The sequence below is a fragment of the Formica exsecta genome, unplaced genomic scaffold (assembly GCF_003651465.1).
Source record: "Formica exsecta isolate Colony F162 unplaced genomic scaffold, ASM365146v1 scaffold116, whole genome shotgun sequence".
Classification (NCBI taxonomy): Eukaryota; Metazoa; Arthropoda; class Insecta; order Hymenoptera; family Formicidae; genus Formica; species Formica exsecta.
The window spans coordinates 1211512-1230812 of record NW_021848499.1 but is presented as its reverse complement, the minus strand read 5'-3'; the positions used below and the strand labels follow the sequence as shown (position 1 = coordinate 1230812).

Below are 19301 nucleotides of genomic sequence, written 5' to 3'. Positions count from 1 at the left end.
ATATATATATTAAAATTCTTTTGAGAGAAAAAAATGAATACTTAAAATAATTACAGTTGTGCTTTAGAAAGGCATTTCCTTTTCGTATTCAGTTGAAATGCATTTTGTATAATTCATGCATATTTTTTATTATACATGAATGTTATATATTATTATAAATGAAAAAAAATGTTCGTACAGATATCGAATTGTAAATATTGAAATTGAATTGTAATGATCGATATGTTATATTTTACTGACGTATTAAATTAAATTAAAAGCCATTAATAGCAATTTGCATTTGATAAAAATATATATGCCACTTCAAAATCATTCTGCCCAATCAAATAAAAATTAGAGATAAAATTCAAATATTAAAGATTGATTTAACACTGGTTATAAATTTAAATAGCTTTATAAAAGAATCATATTTTTTTTGCAATATACCTTCCAGTTTCCATTTTTCTACACAAACATAATTATAACAATACATTGCTTCGCTTAAGTTTTACAGTGTTTTTAGAGAAATTTAGAAACGATTTTAGCGATAACTCGCATTTCCAATGTTTACAAGTCTCAATGATTAATTCAAGCCTCGCGCAATAAATGTAAATCAATATTCAACAACAGCTGATCAGTCGATAAACAAATATATCGTATATATTAATTGTGAATCGTCGCGTTAATTTAAAATTTGTCGACAATAAAATAAAAACAAACAAAAAACGGACCAGGCATGTAAAGTAAGCATGTGTTGATCAGCTGTAATAGAGTATGTAATATCTTACTCCAAAAAAAAAAAAAGGAGGGAAAAAAGATATCTTGGTTACTAAATGCATGCAATTGCAACACGCGACAGAAAGTATGTATGTATGTATGTATATCGATAAGATGCTTACATATTTCAAACAGGTACTCACAATTGATGTTGCAGCGTCAGCATAGCGGCGTTTTCGGGTAAAGGAACGCGGCGAGGACGACACCGCGAAGAATACACATTCGCATCCAGGATATACTGGTGACCTACGGGACGTGTTTAGCCATGGATGAGATGATCAACGGCCGGCGACGGCCACGGCGAACGCGCGTTTGAAACGTTTGCATCCGGCTGATCGCACTTGCGCGAAAAGTCCGCTAACCGAACGACACTCTCGCGTGCGAGTAAGAATATACGGATAACGTACGCGGTCGCGGTCGCGCTCACGCTCGATGAACCGCCGCGTCTCGCTTTGACATAATATATCTGCTAGCTGACCCCGCGACTGGCTCTCAGCTCTCACTAGCTGACTAGCTCCGCTCTCGTGACGAGAGTCTCGTCGATTCGTTCGCTCGATCGCGGCGCACAGCAACGGCAGCGCTCGCTACGACGGATTCAGGCAGACTGGAGAAGGGAGAGGGAATAGGGAATGTATAATCGCGATCGCGACGTCGCGTGTATAACCCTACGTTCTGACGTTAGGCGCTCAACAGCGCTCAATGATGGTCATTGGGAGAGCTCCGATAATTTATAGCGAATTCATGGTTGCCTCTGCGCGTTAAAGGCTGTTATACATGAAATTACTTGAATATGAGACTATCTAGAAGGATTTGCATAGTCGTATAAATATATCCATAAGGAAATTGATCGGTTCATAAAAATGTATAAGGAAATGGACCAATTAATTTCCTTATGCATACGTTTATGCGACTATGCAAATCCGTCTGGATAGGCCCTATGTCATAAGCATAAGCACTTTGAAATTTTGATGAAATAACCGATATATATTTTATTACATAATACGATAATCACTCAGAATTTTTTTCGATAAAGGATACGCATTTGGCGGTACGTAAATTTTGCTCCTTTTGTTTCGAAATATTTGTGAAGTCAAGTGAAGTGCATCCAGGGTCATCAACCAATCAGTATGTACAACGAAAGAAATATTATTCTAAGAGTAGTGATTAGTGATTTGATTGGTCGACATTGCAAAATAATTTCGAAACCCTAGAAATTCTCTATCCGATAGCCAATCGTACGTCCGATAAATTTGTATACTACAAATTCAACACACATCACTTTTATCAAAAAAATTATATTTTTCGATTATCCGCTTCCGTTCTTCACAGACTGTCTTCAGTGCTTGATTTACCTATACTATATATGTTTATCTGATATTTATAATAGAAAACACAGAAAATTACACAACAGGGCAATAAGCATGTAACTTTTCATACATTTTTGATCGCAAAGAAAGGTTATATAATCATTGCCTTGGACAAATAAAATGATATACCATTATCCAAATTGTCTTTTTCCTTTGTAGAATTATAAATTAGAGATTTTTATCATGTATATATTATACTTGACGATTAATATATTATCATCGATAATATTAGATCTGAAAGATTAATAGAGGTTTATATATTATCTCTGTTATAGCGTTTTCGAATGAACGGGTTTTAACCCAACCTGGATCAATTTATTTTATTTTACTATGATTTCAAGTCTTATTGGCAGAGACGATGCAATAATGTCATTAATCGCTCTCAGAGCGATTAAACCTGCTACATTCGAAAACGCTAGTAATCATTTATATATGTGAACATATTAATTAATACAATGCATAATGTTTACTAAATTACACTAACATATCTGTTAGCGAAACCATTCTGTTTATGATAATGCATGATTTTGAATAATACTAAAAAAGTACATGTTGTAAATGTTATTATCAATGTTTTTCCTATTTTTGACATTATTCTTCAAAGTGGATGATATATGAATATACCAAAACAGATTTACAATTAAAAACAGCTAAATGTGCATAAAAATTAAAAAAATAATTAAAAACAGATTTAAAAAACTGTAATAATTTAGATGCAAATATCGCGCACAAAGTATGAAAGAAGATATAAAATCTAAATAAATTAAGAAGTTAATATTATTTTATATTAATTGATAATTCTCTTGGAAATAAAAAAACAATACAATTTTATTAAAGTGAAACGTTAATATAACCAAAAACAATAAAATTAATAGATAATAAATTATCCTGATTAATACTGTGTTGTGTGAGATATGTGATGCAGTATTGACTGTGTACAATAATTAAAAATGACACTTTTTATGTAGTTAATATTAATAATAATTATCATAGAACGAATTTTTTTTCTTAGAAAAATAAATATCTCGGTTAAACACAATTATTCCGTAAATGAGATAGACAATGTAACTATATTCGATAGAAAAATAAAAATATAACGTAATTATATAACATATATATGCGTATGTAATAATTTATATACGCATCCGCGCGCGCTCCAGTTATTTGCATCTATTTTTAATTAAAATATAATAAATTGTTTGATGAAAATGGGTAGAATGTAATATAAAACAAACAAATGCATTTTTTATAACACATTTTTCATTGTCTTATAAGTCTATGGTAATTAATAATTAATAACAAGAAAAAAAACCTTTTTCATCAATGTGTGTCTACAGTAATTATTAAAAGATACAATTAGCAAATTACTATGTTGTATATTCATTTTATGTAATAATAGGTAATAATATAATTGTAATATTTTTTCTCCGTAATCATAGCGCGATATCTCTCACGTGCTCAATCATTTCTACAAATATAATATGGTATCTAATTCTTTATTTCATGGAGATATGTATATATATATATAGTCGGTATATACATATATATATATATATATGTATATTATATAACCAAATACTAAAAATACAAATGTTTTGCATATAGTAGGTTTTAAAGTCATCAAACCTCATCCCAATCTGGTGATCTTAAAACACACATCCATATACATAATATAATATTTGCAGCTTTGCCTACAAAATTAAGGAGCTCGTCAAGCGATTATTAATAATATATAAACAGACATAAAGTGTGATCATTTATTATCGGCGTAATTCTCGTAGATTGCGCGGAGATGGTAGTATGTACTTTACATCCTTTACGAGAGAACCACAATATCAATACCAATTATTTATTGAGCTTTTCACACCACTTCTCCAACTGTGTTGAGTGCCAACAGCTATCCGTCATCTGATCTTTGGCGCATTATTAATTGCTCTTACACGCGCATATATATATATATGCGTGCATGTACACACACACATACAAAGACACACACATGTGATTATATAGCAGAGATACTTTAAAAGCTCCTTAATTATGCGAGCGCGCTAAATATTCGCTTATATTTAAGATATTCATATTTACACAAAGACCTCATCTTTGTTTATAGTCTATACAATCATATAAATGTAATATTCAATAATAAAATTGTAACATAATAATGCCTAGCATATCTATCTAATGTGAAAGAGAATATTTTACACATCAAAATTACAATATTTTTTCAATTATTCTTGTATATTCTGCAATATTAAATTACTATATATTACACTCGATCCTATTTATGTTATAGGATACGAATTAAATCAAACACGCAAGTCGTGTGTACCAATTTCTTCATAGTTTTATGTACAATCAGGTTGTAATTTCCCATCCGAGTAAAATAAGTATACTATTATGTACAATATATAGATCCAGCAATGTCTAATAGAAATAAATTCTGATAAACAAGCAATATCCTAATTAAATAACTTAAATCAATATTTAAAGTAGGACATAAATTCAACGAAACTATAACCCAAGAAGCAGTCTCTGTCTCTTAATTTGTTGGGTACAGATCGATGAAATTTTCTCCTATTTTAAATATCATTAAATTCGATATTTATTACTAGCGTGAGAGAAGCATTTTTCTATTAAAGTGCTGCCTGGTAGCCATCGAACCTTTGGGAGAAAAGTATTGATCAGAAAATTTGTATGCATACTATATAATTGAGCACTGCACTTATCATACTTTGTACATTCTATGCTTGTAACAATTGTAGCGCGCAATAATCTTTTTTTATTATGTAATAAATATTTACTTGGTCTGTGATAAAAAATCGCATATTTTTTTTATACAAAATCATATATTATACATATTCAAAAGTGATCTGATAAAATTGGGTCATGTAACTTTTAATCCACAATTTTTAACACACATATATTGACTATGGTATAATTTATAATCATAATCACACAGATGAGAATATTCTAAATAGAATGTATTTAGAATATTTATCTGAACGTACTTAAAGCTTTCATGAAAACTGTTTATAGAATATTTAACACAGATATTCCAAAGTTTGCAGAAAATTAAGAGGATATTTAAAGAAAGGAATATAACTAAGATAAATAATTAAAATTAATTAATTATTAATATTTATAATGAATAAAGTATTTACTAAGCAATATTCTAAATTTCTGCTGCTTGAAAAGAGAAATGTTAATTATCAAAACTCCATAATAGATTTATGAAACATTTGGACAGTGCTACATGATGATGACTACTCAGGCTCAGCTAGAACTTTAAATTCTCAACAACACACGCACAATACACACAACCACACACACACACACACACACACTAGCTTTCTCTTTCTTTCTGTCTCTCTTTCTATATATATATATATATATATATATGTGTGTAAGTTATATTTATACAATATAAAACTAGATTATCTGTTCACAAAAACAATAATCGATATAAATCACATACATAGATCTTGTGTATACGTATGCACATATAATTCAATATACTTCTAAATTTGTATAAGAAGAATAAGTATATTTTAATTACATGAACGCGAGAGAATAATTATAATAATAATGACAATTACGATTTTTATTTTTGCACGTTATATATACTTCAATTATTACTAATTTAATAAAAATTTAAACAGTTTTTATATATACACAATAGGGAGAAAGGGATGTGCTTTGTCCATCTTTACAAGAAATTATTTACAAAATATATTCATTCATATATTACCTATATCAAATTAACATTGTATTAATTAGTTTTCTTATAATAATTATTCTTATCATCTTCGCATATTTATACATATCTTCCAACGTTCACTGTGTGTATGTTCATATTTCATAAATAAAATAAATCTTTTTTAAAAGTTCTATATCCCCATTTCTGAATATTATATAACTCAAGACGAACTTTTCACTGAAAGACCATGTTTGATGAGTTTGGAAAATGAAAATGTACAATAATGTAACTACAAACTTAATTGCTAAGTTGTTGATTAAAGCAATATACACATGTTTCCGTAACTACAAACGTTAATAATACCTTTTACATTTGTCAATGTTCTTATTGCATCAATGTGTAAATTTATTATTCTCAATATTCAAAATGTAACAATTCTTGATATATCCAAAATATAATCATGTAATATATAATTATCTAAATACCAGACCAACAACTCAAAAAACGTTTTTATCTTTTGTATAGATAAGTACGAAAGTGTGTTATTACTTTGTATCTTGAACTTATAGCAAAAACTAATTCGTGCGGAAAATTCATATGATACTATTACTTTATATATATATGCACACTTTACTTACACATGCGCATACAAAAAACTTTTAGAACAAATAATGACACACAATAAATAAATATGTATACACAAATTAGACATGCTTAAACAGAGTCTATCAGCAAAGTCGTCAGAGTAGTGATTTATAAGCCCCACCAATTAATAAATTTATCCACATATTTATAAATATGTATTTTACTTACGGCAGTACAGTCAAATTCACGTTTTTGACACTTAAAAAATTTAGACTTTCTTTTACCGCTTCTATTTTGTAGTGATACAATGAACGAAAGAAATTACATGAGAGAAGATGATACCCGAAACATAAATAGTCCGAGTTTGAATTTCCTTAAATCTTTCTAAAGCTAACTTGAAGTTTCTTGTTTTTACATCTAACAGACGATAACGTTAGAAAATTGCACATCAAAGAATGAAATTTAGTTCTTGAGGATAGAATGAAACATCTAACTGGTAAAAGAAAGTTACATACAATGTCTCGGCAGTTTTGAGTTAGTTCAGTTACTTAGATTATAGTATATAATGCATTGTGAGCAAGTCAAATCTGAGTAACTAAACTTTGCTGTTTATAGGAGTACAACGTAAATGAAAACGCTAGACGGTGAAAGAAAAGAATAAAAGTAAATTGCTTTTATTTTGTTCGCTATTCTTAAACATTTAAGAACATAACAATTAATAATTAATGACTTATTAAATATACAAAACTCTCTTTAAATGTTACAACAATATAATTCTTATGATCTATGCTTTAGAGAAAAGAAAAAGACGAAAAGAAAGAGGAAAGAGAAACGTAAAGAACAAGCAAGAAAAAATTGGAAGGTACTATCTTTTATGTATGACTAACTTAATAGCAGCCAACAAATGTTTTATAGCACAAAATGCTTTCACACACCGTCTAGCATTTCTTTTTTTGACACAATACTCCCGATACATATACAGCAACGTTGTGCGCTAATGTGACGCATACAGTTTCACCAGGTGGGATCCAGCCACACGGCGATCAAATACCCGTTTATGTCGGATTTACAATCAGACAGATGATAGGCCTTGACGAGCGACGGTAGCTAATCACTGTCAAGGTCACTTCCCGAAGGTCATTTGTTTTCTCGGGATATTCGCCTCCGTTTCGCTTGTTCCGCCGTCTCCGCTGTTACTAAAACAATGTTTGCCCGCTGTACGAAATGTTTTCAATTAAAATAGTATGCAAAACATACAATTAACATCTATAATCATTATCTTTCATTAATATTTGATGTAAATTCTATTATATTTGATATATCATGCTAAAAATTGTGGGAAAGAAAGACAAAAACAGCATAGAATTAAAAAAAATTCTGTAATTCAAGTAATAAATTATATATATATATATATTTAATAATTATATATATATAAGTATATATGTAAGTATGTATGCATGCATGCATGCATATGTGTGCGTGTGTGTGTAAAACATTTTCTTAGAATATAAACAACATGCTTATTGAGGGATAATGAATTGACACTTGCAAATCTCTAAAAATCGAGTATGATTGACTGTGCCTTTTATAGATGAGCTATTTTTAAATAAATTGGTTACATACCAGCACCACTACGAGTTTTCCTTCTGTTAATATCGTCTGAGGTTCTGGACGCACCCCTAGTATTGCTTGCTGGTGTAGCTAGTGGTGAAGCTGTATTCTGCCGTACAGATCTTCTTGTTGTTACTTCGCCCACAGACTCGTTGCTAGATACAGAAGTGCCTCGTAACCTCTCCTTCCCGACAGTAGCTGCCACCGTCGCCGCCACCGCAGCCGTCATCGTCGTCGTCGTCGTCATAGTCGTCATCGTCGTCGTCGTTGTTGTCGTCATTGTAGTCACCGTAATCATTGTCGTCGTCGTTGCCGTCGTCGTAGCCATAACCGTACTCGGCTGCTTGGTAGTTAACAAACGGCTCTCTCTTTGCACTCTATTATTGGCATTGAAATTTAATATATTACTGAAATTAATTTGACTGCCAGAAACAGCTGTAGCTTAAACTCGTTCTAAAGTAACAAAAGCTTATCTTAATAAAATTATAATAAAACTCTCAAATTTCTGAGATTCGTTTTCTTTTTTTAACTTTTATTTTCTGGGCATCATAAAAGAATGCATCAGTGTTGCTTACTTTTGATCTTTAGGCTTTGGGGAAGCAGCGGATGTTTCATCTGACAATCGAACTCTTGCTTTTCCTACAGATTCAATCAATGGTTCGTCATCAGACGAATCTACTTCTACCACAATGGGACCTAAAAATATAAAAAAAATGCTTATGTCACATAAAGTCTGGCCCAAGTATTATAAATCAGACAAGTACAAGAGATAGATGAATTTATAGAATTAGAAGTATACACTAAAATAAAATTGAGAGGTAACTGTATGTCAAATATTGCAGTATTCAATATTTTTCAGTCTCATTTCAGCAAATCACTAATTTGAATCACTACATTTGTGCATAGTTGATTTAACACAGTTTCCATTATTATAAGCTTATATTCTCTTTCTCTTTCACGATAGTATAATAATTCTCAATATCAATAAATTTTTTTATATGTTGTAATAATTTGCATATAAACAGTCCTGTTTTTGGCAGTCCTTAATTTGTTATATTATAAAATCTATACAGATCTAAAATCATTACATATATAATATATACAGGGTGTCCACCTACCACATTGGCTGATAATGAGAAATTCCTTAGTGAATTCGAGATTTCCTTAGCGAAAATTTCATGAAAGACTATCTCATTTGCTATAATATTTTAATATATATATATATATATATATATATGTATGTATGTATGTATGTATGTATTTCACGCGGAAAGGATGAATTTGTAATGTTTAAATCTTTGTAAAATTAGACAGTTATTCCATAAAATTTTCGCTATAAAAAAGAATTTTCATGCAACTTCAAGTTTGTATAAAAATCGATCATTAATACTTAATGCGCTAATAGCTAAACAGTCTGTATATGTAGAAAGATATAAGTGGATAAAAAAAGAAAAAGATAATTCAGATAAAAAAATTTTTGTAAAAAAGAACTCAACACTATTATCTACACACAGAGAAATAGTAGCATAAGAAATAAATAAACACCTTTCTTAGCCTTTGTCAATATGTTGAACCCCTTCTTTGATTGCTCTTCCTTGCCAGGCACTTGTTTCTTTATAGAACCAGCCTCTTCTACACCCATGCAAGCTTTAATAAGTTCTGCCGCATTCTCTGAGCATTTCCGTTTACCTGGTCTTGGCTGTGGATCGTCAGCTGTGCTCGATGCAACGGAACTCTCGCTCTCTTGTCTTTTCCGTTTCCCTATTTTTATTGTCGCGTTAGGAGACAGTTTCGATACCGCCAGTTTCGGACTTGCTTTCGCGTAGGGTGATATACTACGGCGTTCCTCTAATTTATTAGGACCGTGGGGGCTGCTTTTCGGAGTTTTCGCGATATCCGGGCTGTTCAACTTTTGCGACCTGGTTCTCAATGACCTCTTCTCATTGTTGTCATTCGGAATATCTATTAGAAGCTGCTCCAGCAACGACTTGGGCGGTCTTTTGATATACTCCTCTGAATTGTTGGAGTTTAGCCTCTCCACAAAATGTCCCTCATCGTTATCCTCTATACATATGATATCCTGTCGTCCCTCGAGTTCTTGCTTCCTCCTGCGTTTACGCTTGAGGTGTTCCACATCGCTGGAATCTACCTCAGGATTCTGAGCTGCTGGGCTCGGAGTTTCGTCCCGTTGCAGAACCACAGGATTGGAGTAGGTGTACAATGGTGGTGTAATTCTGATAGGCTGCGGATCTTCGCCGAGAGGCGACTGGATACCACCTACACTCAGATCGCTCGAATCATTAACCATCTTTTTAACTAAATCGTCCGTGACTTTTTGAAGATTTACAGAAGGCTCTCTGAGCATGATCTGACTCTGGTGACTTTGTACATTACATTTCTGATTTTGTTCGGTGCACGTTTCTAACTTGACGGACTTTGTATTCAGTGAAATGTTACTATTTTTTGAAACCTCGAACCGATCGGTTTGCCTGGTATCATCCACTTTTACGTTAATTTTAGATTCGACTTTGATTTCTAGATTGCAACTCTCACTGTTCGAGCAAGAATTATCCGTCGCTGCGTTAGTATTGTTCGCGAGCACACTATCGAGTTTTATCGTGTCAATTTTACTATAAGCAACGTGATTTTGTATTATAGGCACATTATTATTATTATTATTATTATTATTATTATTATTATTATTATTATTATTAGTATTATTATTATTATTATTCTGTCCGTGAGGTTCATCGCTTAATCTAATTGCACTGTTACTTTCTACAATCGCTTTCGTACTGTCTTCAGATACGCTTTCCGCAGCTCTCGATTCTTCATGCTTAGAGTTTGCCTTACCCTGATCATTTTGGTTAACAGTACTCTCTAATTTAACACTAGAACTATCCTTATCGGAGAAATCCTTTGCTTGTTGATGCGCACATTGCAATAAGTTATTATCACTATTCATACTGCTGGTTATGGATGCTGTCACAACAGTCATTGTTCCCGTCACTAAAGGACTGGACACACTTTTGTCATTATTTGCTGTGTCTAAACTAGCAATCAAATCACTATGTCCAGTTCTCGAAATTGTCGATGATTTTTCACTAGACACATTCTTTGTATCATGCTCACTGGAGTTTGATATATTGCGATTCAACTGGTTTTCAAGATAACTTGCTACAGACACAGGACTTAACCTTTGCGGGCCACTGGACTTGAGAAGTTCCGAATGGGAATTTGAACACATATCACTACTACTAGTTGAGGAAGGCACGTTCTTATTGGTGGTTGATAAGGTGGGTTCCCCCTGTATTACATTCTTGGCGCTGCTCTGTGTTACTGATTCAGTTGCCGATGCCGGCCTATGCAAAGGTGACTCCCCTTGATTTGGTGATTTTTCCGAAAGAGCATCCATCGACTCGATGCCTGAGTCTTCGCCGCCTCCGCTGCTGCCGACTCTTTCGATATTCGCATCAACACCTATCCCAATAGGTACTGTTGTATTTTCGAGTAATTTTTGCTTGACCTTTGCTTCAGTCACATTTATCTCACCGATAGGCAAAGTCGGCTTATTCGCAGGTGCATCAATGTTCTGAGATCTAGAGACTTGGTCCACCGAATTACCGATTACTGTATTGCCTGTAGTCTTCAATAAACTAATCCTTTGCGATGCGCTATCTATTTTGCTCTCTGTCGCGGGTCTGTCAATTTGTTGTTTTATAACATGGTTTTGAATTGTCTTCTTATGACTAAAACTCAACTGTTCGACTGTTTTATTGTGTCTATTCATAATGGAATTTGCTTCACTCTTGGCAACCACATGATTTTTTAGTTGCTGACTGATATTTTGGCTTTTAACAGTAGCAATATAATTCTCCCTATCAGATTTACACTTGACAGAGAGCATTCTAGCCATAGGCAATTGAGAATTTTTTATCATGGTCTCTGTGTGCACAGGTGTCTTATTCTCAGGGTTGTTAGATGTATTTCTAGAATCGCCCTGCTGCGCCGAATTTGTCGATTTTAAACCAGAATCGCTCTCAAAGGATAGACTGACATTTGCTTTCATACTTGGTATCGTACTTGCAGAACATTCAGAAACTGCCTTTTGATTGTTAAAATGTGTAACTTCTGTATTTGGAGATTCTACAACATATTCAAAAATTAATTATTTCACAGGTACTTTTATACATAAATATATAAATTTTATAACTATTACAACAGAAAAAAAAAAATTTTTACCTCCTAAATGCAGATCTTTTTCATCGATTAAACTTAACCGCCTTCTCTTGTCTTGACTTATTAAGTCTTTCTTTATGCCATTAAGCTCTGTTAATCTGGGAGCAACATTAGTCAGCAAATTACTTTTTTCAAGTGCTGATTTATTAATGTCGCTATCGCTCGTTCTCCGAATTTCGCCAACCTTCTTGACTGTATTAAAATCACTCCCAGTTAAAAGTGAATCTGATTTTCTTATTGATTGGGTTATATCACCCTTATAACCAAGTTTTCTCCATTTTACTTGATTATCTAAAATTCGGCCTCCTGACAGGAGGTTTTGTTCCCGATGTAAACCATCTCCAGATTCTGATTTCTTCTTAGAATCCCTTCTTTTTGTTTTACCTGTAATAAAAACATAAATGCATATAAATTGGAGGAAGAAAAGATACAATTAATAATTATATATAAATTAGTTATATAGATATTTTATAGATTCTTTCTCACCTCCGCCTATTTTATATTCTTGCATGTGATTTTGCACATCAAGATCCACTTGATTCTTTGTTAAAACTTGCGAAGTATTTAAAGACTGATTTACAATCGCAGATTTATGCTTTGAGGGAGATGGTATTCTACTATTCAGCGGTATATCATCTACATCGCTGTTTTTACTCGAACATGGCTTAATAATAGAACTATTTTGTAGTCGTGCGGCATCCACTGGTAGTTCTTGTTTTAAGGCATTGGGTTTGGCCATAGCAGTTTGCAGCATATTACCCATTTTGCAAACGGTATTAGCATTGTTTATCATTGTGGAATTGGACAAAGGTAATTTTGATGCAGATGAAGTGCCTATGATCATGCTCAACGGTGATTTCTTTTGCAGCAACTTGTTACCATCAATACATTCCTTCTTCTTCAATTTACCTCTTCTCTTGATTAAATCACTCTCACCTTCACCCTTCAGAGATTTCTTTTCTTTTTTCCTTTGTACTACTGAAGCGTTACGTCCTCTTAAAGAAATGTGTAACGGAGGCACTCGGAGTGGTTCGTCACCGTTCCCTGTACTTGGAACACCACTTGTGAAAATTTTATTCACAGATTTATCAGCTTTTCGCATGGGCGGCGTATTCACAAAAGAAACGTCAACTTTGTAAGCCGGTGTAACGGGCTCGGATTTTTCCAATTTCAATCTTAGTTTGATTTTCTCTCCCGGCATCGGACTATGCGCGGTCTCTCTGCTAGATTTTATTCTGCTATGCTTTAAACTTCCTTCGCTGGCCGTGGACTTGGCCGTTGTCTCGGAATCAGATTGATCCGTATTTGTCGTCGTGTCGTTTCTTCTTGAGAAATTGCTGTCTGCGTCGTCGTCGGAAAATATAGAGTTTGATCTGTCGTTTGACGGAGATGGAAAAGAGAAGAAGTCGTCCTGATTATCTACTGCACTCTCTGGCTCCGAATCTGAACTTTCACTGGGCATCGGTTCCAAGTGTCCTGTTAAAGGATTGATTAGAAATTGTCGTATTTTTCCGGTTGAAGTGTACTCCGGCTCTGGCTCCGGACCCTCTTCTTCCGGTTTCGAAGACTCGGAAGTTTCCGTTTTAGTAACGGACGACGAAGCAATGCTAGTATTAGAGTTATTTATATGAGACCCACATTGAGGGAAGGCACCTGAAACTTGATTCGAGACTGACACACGTGTGGTATTGACTTGAGCACCTTGCGGAATAGAATTGCTCTGTGCATTCCATGTGGTCCCATTAGCATTGCTCGTTGAGGGAGATTGATAATTTCTACTAAGGATATTTTGGCTCTGTCCATAACGAAAATCAGTACTCGCGCTAGTGTTAATATTCATGTTCTTCACTTGATTGTGATGCAGTTGTTGTTGTACATTGAGAGCCTGATTTTGTTGATTTAAATGCGTTTGCTGCGGGACCGGTTGCCTCGGATAGGGCGACGGAGTTTGTTGACGTTGACTGTTTAAGTAACCTAGCCGTTGTTGCGGGACGCTTATGCCTACTGTCGAATGTTGTAGCAATTGTTGTTGATTTTGTTGTAATAATGACTGATTGTTAAGAGATGTGGTTTGCAACGACGTATTTATATTTTGCTGATGAAGTAGAGCTTGCTGCGTCGTCGAGATTTGTGGGACAATTTGTTGATTTATTTGTTGTTGTTGCTGCGTAAGAAGCTGTTGCTGTTGTTGGAGTAATAATTGGCGTTGTTGCAAAGGTGTTCTAATTTGTTGTCCATTTACCGGGTGCCTGGCAGAAAGTTGATTCTGCATTTGCATCTGTGAATTCCTGTAAGCCAATTCTTGCCTAATGTTGGGAAACTTTTGCTGAGTTTGTACTTGATTGTGTAAAGTCGATGTAGCTTGCTGCTGCATCTGTCCACCAGACGGCACTTGATGTACCGTTTGGGGCGGCATCATGTTTTGTCCGGTGCTACTGCCGATTACATTGACCGTATGTTGCTGCTGTGGAAGCGACGACGGTTGATTAGCATTGACAGTCGCAAATGCCGATGATGTAGAAGTATGGGATAAGTCAGGAATAACTGTCGTCGTCGTTGTCGTTGCCGTCCCTCCAATCAAGTCTTCGCTTCTCAAAGTGTCCAAATTCGGTGGTGACTCGTTGGGCGACGGGAGATCTTTCCTTCTAACTGTAGGCTTCTTGGTGGGTCTCATACGATTAGTAAGTCCAGAATTGTCCATAACAGCCGGTGGTAACATTTTCTGACCAGGTACGACATTATTTGCATGTGAACCAGCATCATTTTGTAAAAGATTTACGAGTAATGGACTGGACAGGGCGACCTGATTTCCGCTACCGTTCGAACTCCCTGCCAAATTGGTACTGTTTGGTGACAGACTAGATGTTGTAGCAATCGTCGTGGGCTTGAATTGATTCGTTAATTGTCCAACGGTAACGACCGGTTGAGTGGTCGTATGACCGGTCGTTAGTGCCGTAACCGTCGCCAAATTTTCTTGAGATGGATAGGGGGGCGGCGGTTGCGCATGGTGCTTGAATTGCATCGTATTCTTAATTGTTGTATTCTGCGATTCGCGATTGTGTATTGCTTGAGCAGCATGCGTCATACTGGCAAATGGGAAAGGACCGTTGTAGTTGTTCCTAGGCGATGCATTAGAATTAGCTACTTGCTGGTTTCCAGAAACGCCAACATTGCTCGTTGACGTGGATTGGACTGATTTCGCAAGAAACGGTGGAATAGGATCACAGTCAGTGGGTGCAACTACATTTGGAGAACGAAATTGTGGAACTTTCTCCGACGATGTTCCTGAAAGAAACAAAAATTTACATATGTACAACTCGACTCATTGTATATGTATATATTATATATTTTGTTTTCAGTAATTTGTTTTACAATTTATAAGAGCTTACCAGCTGCTATTATCTGAGCAACATTGCATAGTGCTGACGAAATGCTGGTGGAATTACTGGGACCAGGCAAAGCTGTTGAAGGATTAGCGTCAACAGTAGCTGTATTATTAGTAACATCGCCTTGCGATTTTGCTCCGCCATCTTGCGTAGTTCCAGAATGCAGCACAATTTCTTGTGCATCTCCGCCAAAGCGACTGGCTATCCTCAAAGATATTACCTATAGAAGAATATAATAATACATATGTGTATGTAAGTAATACTTCTCCCAATTATTTTGAATTATAGATCATAAAAATTCATAAAAAATATTATGATAGTATAAGAATATATTGTAAAAAGAATATATAATCAGATATTTATTACATAAATTACCTGATCTCCTTCGACCTGCACTGAAAGTATGCCAAGTTGTGTAAGGGTTGGAGAGCCCTGAGCTGCTAACTCTCGAAGTCGCAGAGCAGCTTCTCTGGGTATTGAAAACGTTACTCTGACAGAATTCCATGGTTCTACTTTATTTACTCTCAGCCCATCTCCTTTTTCTGTAAATTGTAAAAAATTGTAAAATACATAAAATAAACATAATCAGCTTATTAATATTATATTATTTAAATAGAGAATACATTATTAATACGCATTATCTTGTTTAGATTATCAAACTTTATATCGATTGGTTTACCTTTGCAAAGCAAAGCGTTAAGACGGTCGACAATAATTTCGAACTTTTGAGGAAACTCTGGATCCGCAAGATCACCTTCGCACGTTACCACCGTCTCAATAAGATCACCATCACTATCTGCCGCCATGACTGTAATATTCATTATTGATATTATATCTTCTTAATAATAATAAACTTAGCTTTATATGGTAGAAAATATAATAGTAAATGTAAAATATATTAAATACATACTAAAAAAAAAAAATTATTTTTTATTTTTGCCATGTTTTAAAATGATGAAGTAATAGTGATGGCAATACTAATGTAATATTTGTGATTGATATTAATAATAATACAAAAATGTAATTATATATAGTTTAAAAAAATTATAAGAAAATGTATCATATAAAAAGAAATCATAAACAAAATTAAATAAGAATTAAACTTAAGAAATGTTCATTTTTCTCCTCTCTTTTTTTCTGCTCCCCCACCCTTCTCTGTCTGTCTACCTGTCTCTTTCTTGTCACTCCCTTTCTCTATTTCTTATATCATAAAAGTGTATTTTTTTAATCAATATCATCAAAAAGTAATTTGACAGATAAATTTAATTATTCAAAATCATAGAACTTAACAGTTTCAATTCTAAAATCTACTCAATAATGTTCAATAAAATGATAATCAACTATAATAATCATAATAATCCCTTACTCTCGAGTTTATCACAAAAACATGATTTGTATAAAAATCATATTTATATATAATAAAATATACGTACCAATCACAAATCACATAACTACCCAGAGAGTTTCAAAACGCCTCAGGGTGTTGCTCCAATATGTGTGTGTGTGTGTGATGATGAGATGTCGTGTATCAGTTGTACACCGACAGCCCCAAATCACACCAATACTACTAATCTTGTTTACTGCCAAACAGATGAAAAATTGAAATAATTCAACTATATAGAAAACAAACATTATTAAAATAAGTTCTTGTGTAATATTACATATTAATGTATATAAATAAAATAATATTGTTCCTGATATATACACATGTATGTTAGCAAAATATAATGTTAGAATTTGCAATATAATAATTGATATATAAAATATATCAATTAAACATTTTTTTTAGTCTCTCTAAAGCCTCTAAAATAGTGATATGTGTGTGTATTTAAATGTATCATGTATCTATAATAAAATAATGTACAAGATTATAAGAACAATAAGTTTGCATTATATTTCAGAAATATTTTAAAAGCCCAGAATTTTAATTGAATAAATGTAAATATTACAAATAAATACAATATACATATAAATTAAAGTTGATACAAATTTTCCAAACTTGCTTTTGCAATTAGTATTTAGACAATGAATACTAAAACATGATAACAAGAAAAAGAAGAAAAGAAAATAATAGGATCAATCTTATACATACCATATAATTATATATTGACATAATTCTCTTTAGCATATTATATGCCAATAATAATATAAAATATGACACACACATATGCACACATCTCTTCAAGAAGAATATTATAGTTTTTATAATAATATACTTAATATTTTGTATTCGTGCATGCATGTTAAAATTTTACAAAATATACAGTGAATAAAATTCTTATTAAGCGCAAAAAAAAAAAAAAGAAAAAAAGTTTTCAAGACAGAATTCATCCATATTATGTAGAGATAAAAATGTTTAATGACAATGATACAAAAAGAGAGTATTTTCGAGGAAAGATACCTATTATTTACTATACAATCGATAAAGCTGATGGTGCGAAAACGACAAGAAAATGACAAAAACATGGGCGCATAAACAAAAAGTGAGGCCCACTGAGCGTTACTAGGTTATAATTTGTGCGCGATTTCCGGGAAACCCCCGAACGATTTCTATCGAAGAATCCTGGACGCCGGTGGAGTCTCTCGAGGATATTTTGCCGATCGTACGCGCGTATGTAACCGCGAAACGATCCCGGACAGGCCGTTTCACCGTCCGCGAACGGCAATTAAAATCCACGGGTGCACAAGCGGCCGCGGGGGCACCCGTGCGCGCTTTAGCAACGTTAGGAAATAGGTTATAGATCGCATTTTTTTAGCTGGGCGCGAAACGCGGACGTGCGTGTCGACGTGGGTCGACGGTTTCGTAGCGCGAGACGGCCATCCCGGCGAGCAACGTAATGATTTTCGTCGAAATAAGGCATCCAGACCATCAGATATCGGGGGGGGCCCACCATTTTGTCCGTCGGAGGAGGTGTACGTGAAGTGGGCTCAAGCATGCTCAAAGATAGACACCGCGAAAAGTCGGAATTATTTTTATTCCCGAGCCGCATCCGTTACACACGGCGCGTATACACACTAACTTAACGTAATCGTGTGGATCCGCGGCGGCCAACGGGCTCGGCTAAGCGGACCTCACTTCAGCCGTCGCGCACAGCGCCGATTTGATACCGTATGAACACAGGAAAATTTCAACGTTACCCCATTTCTTTCCGACACTGTGCGGGATTTCACGCGTCCGTACAACACGGAGGCACACCGCCCGGCCACTGATCTTAATCGGAAACACACCGCGCGGCCCTTATTTCACTCTCAGCACACAGCGCGCGGCAGGGATCGCGAAAAAACTCGACATAATCGCTAATATAAAGAGACAAGTCATAAAACGCCATGAACAATAACAAGGTGCCGCCATTTGCAATGCGTACAACTGACATGCGCAAATCAATCGCGCGGGGCACGCTGGGTATTTTACGAAGCGCGCCATCTTGCCCGATCCCCAATCGCTTTATACATATACGTGATATACGTCCCCTAACCTCGAAACGCTTTCAATTCTTCCTTATTGCTTATTGCGTCTCGATGATATTGTCACCAAAACTTTCTTGTAAATGCAAAGTATCATCGAGACCAGCTTAATAATGTCAATTTTCGTCAAAATATACAGATAATTGCGCTTACTATGCTTAGCTATATCACATCATTTTTATATATATATATATA

General features: G+C 34.3%; 2 protein-coding genes across 5 annotated transcripts in view; both read right to left on the bottom strand.

Moving 5' to 3' along the window:
* Window positions 1-1453, bottom strand: part of LOC115239047 — a 20087-nt gene extending 18634 nt beyond the window's left edge. Inside the window, exon 1 of the mRNA XM_029813369.1 lies at window positions 900-1453. The gene's annotated coding sequence lies outside the window, so the exon portion shown is untranslated. The remainder of the gene's footprint in view (window positions 1-899) is intronic.
* Window positions 1454-4075: 2622 nt separating this feature from the next.
* Window positions 4076-19258, bottom strand: LOC115239098 (serine-rich adhesin for platelets). 4 transcript variants are annotated; one of them, XM_029813443.1, is made up of 11 exons: window positions 18780-19258; window positions 17075-17221; window positions 16321-16449; window positions 16017-16183; window positions 15645-15861; window positions 12742-15540; window positions 12259-12639; window positions 9562-12162; window positions 8592-8712; window positions 8029-8393; window positions 4076-7620 (listed from the first exon to the last, which is right to left on the bottom strand). In XM_029813443.1, exons 3-11 carry the CDS (start codon window positions 16445-16447, stop codon window positions 7529-7531), a joined length of 6870 nt encoding a protein of 2289 aa, XP_029669303.1. In that variant the 5' UTR covers window positions 16448-16449; window positions 17075-17221; window positions 18780-19258; the 3' UTR covers window positions 4076-7528. The 4 variants fall into 4 exon arrangements, with proteins under 4 accessions (XP_029669303.1, XP_029669327.1, XP_029669318.1 ...); XM_029813467.1 differs by having other exon boundaries at window positions 4076-7595; XM_029813458.1 differs by having other exon boundaries at window positions 4076-7601; window positions 18780-19257.
* Window positions 19259-19301: the final 43 nt, after the last annotated feature.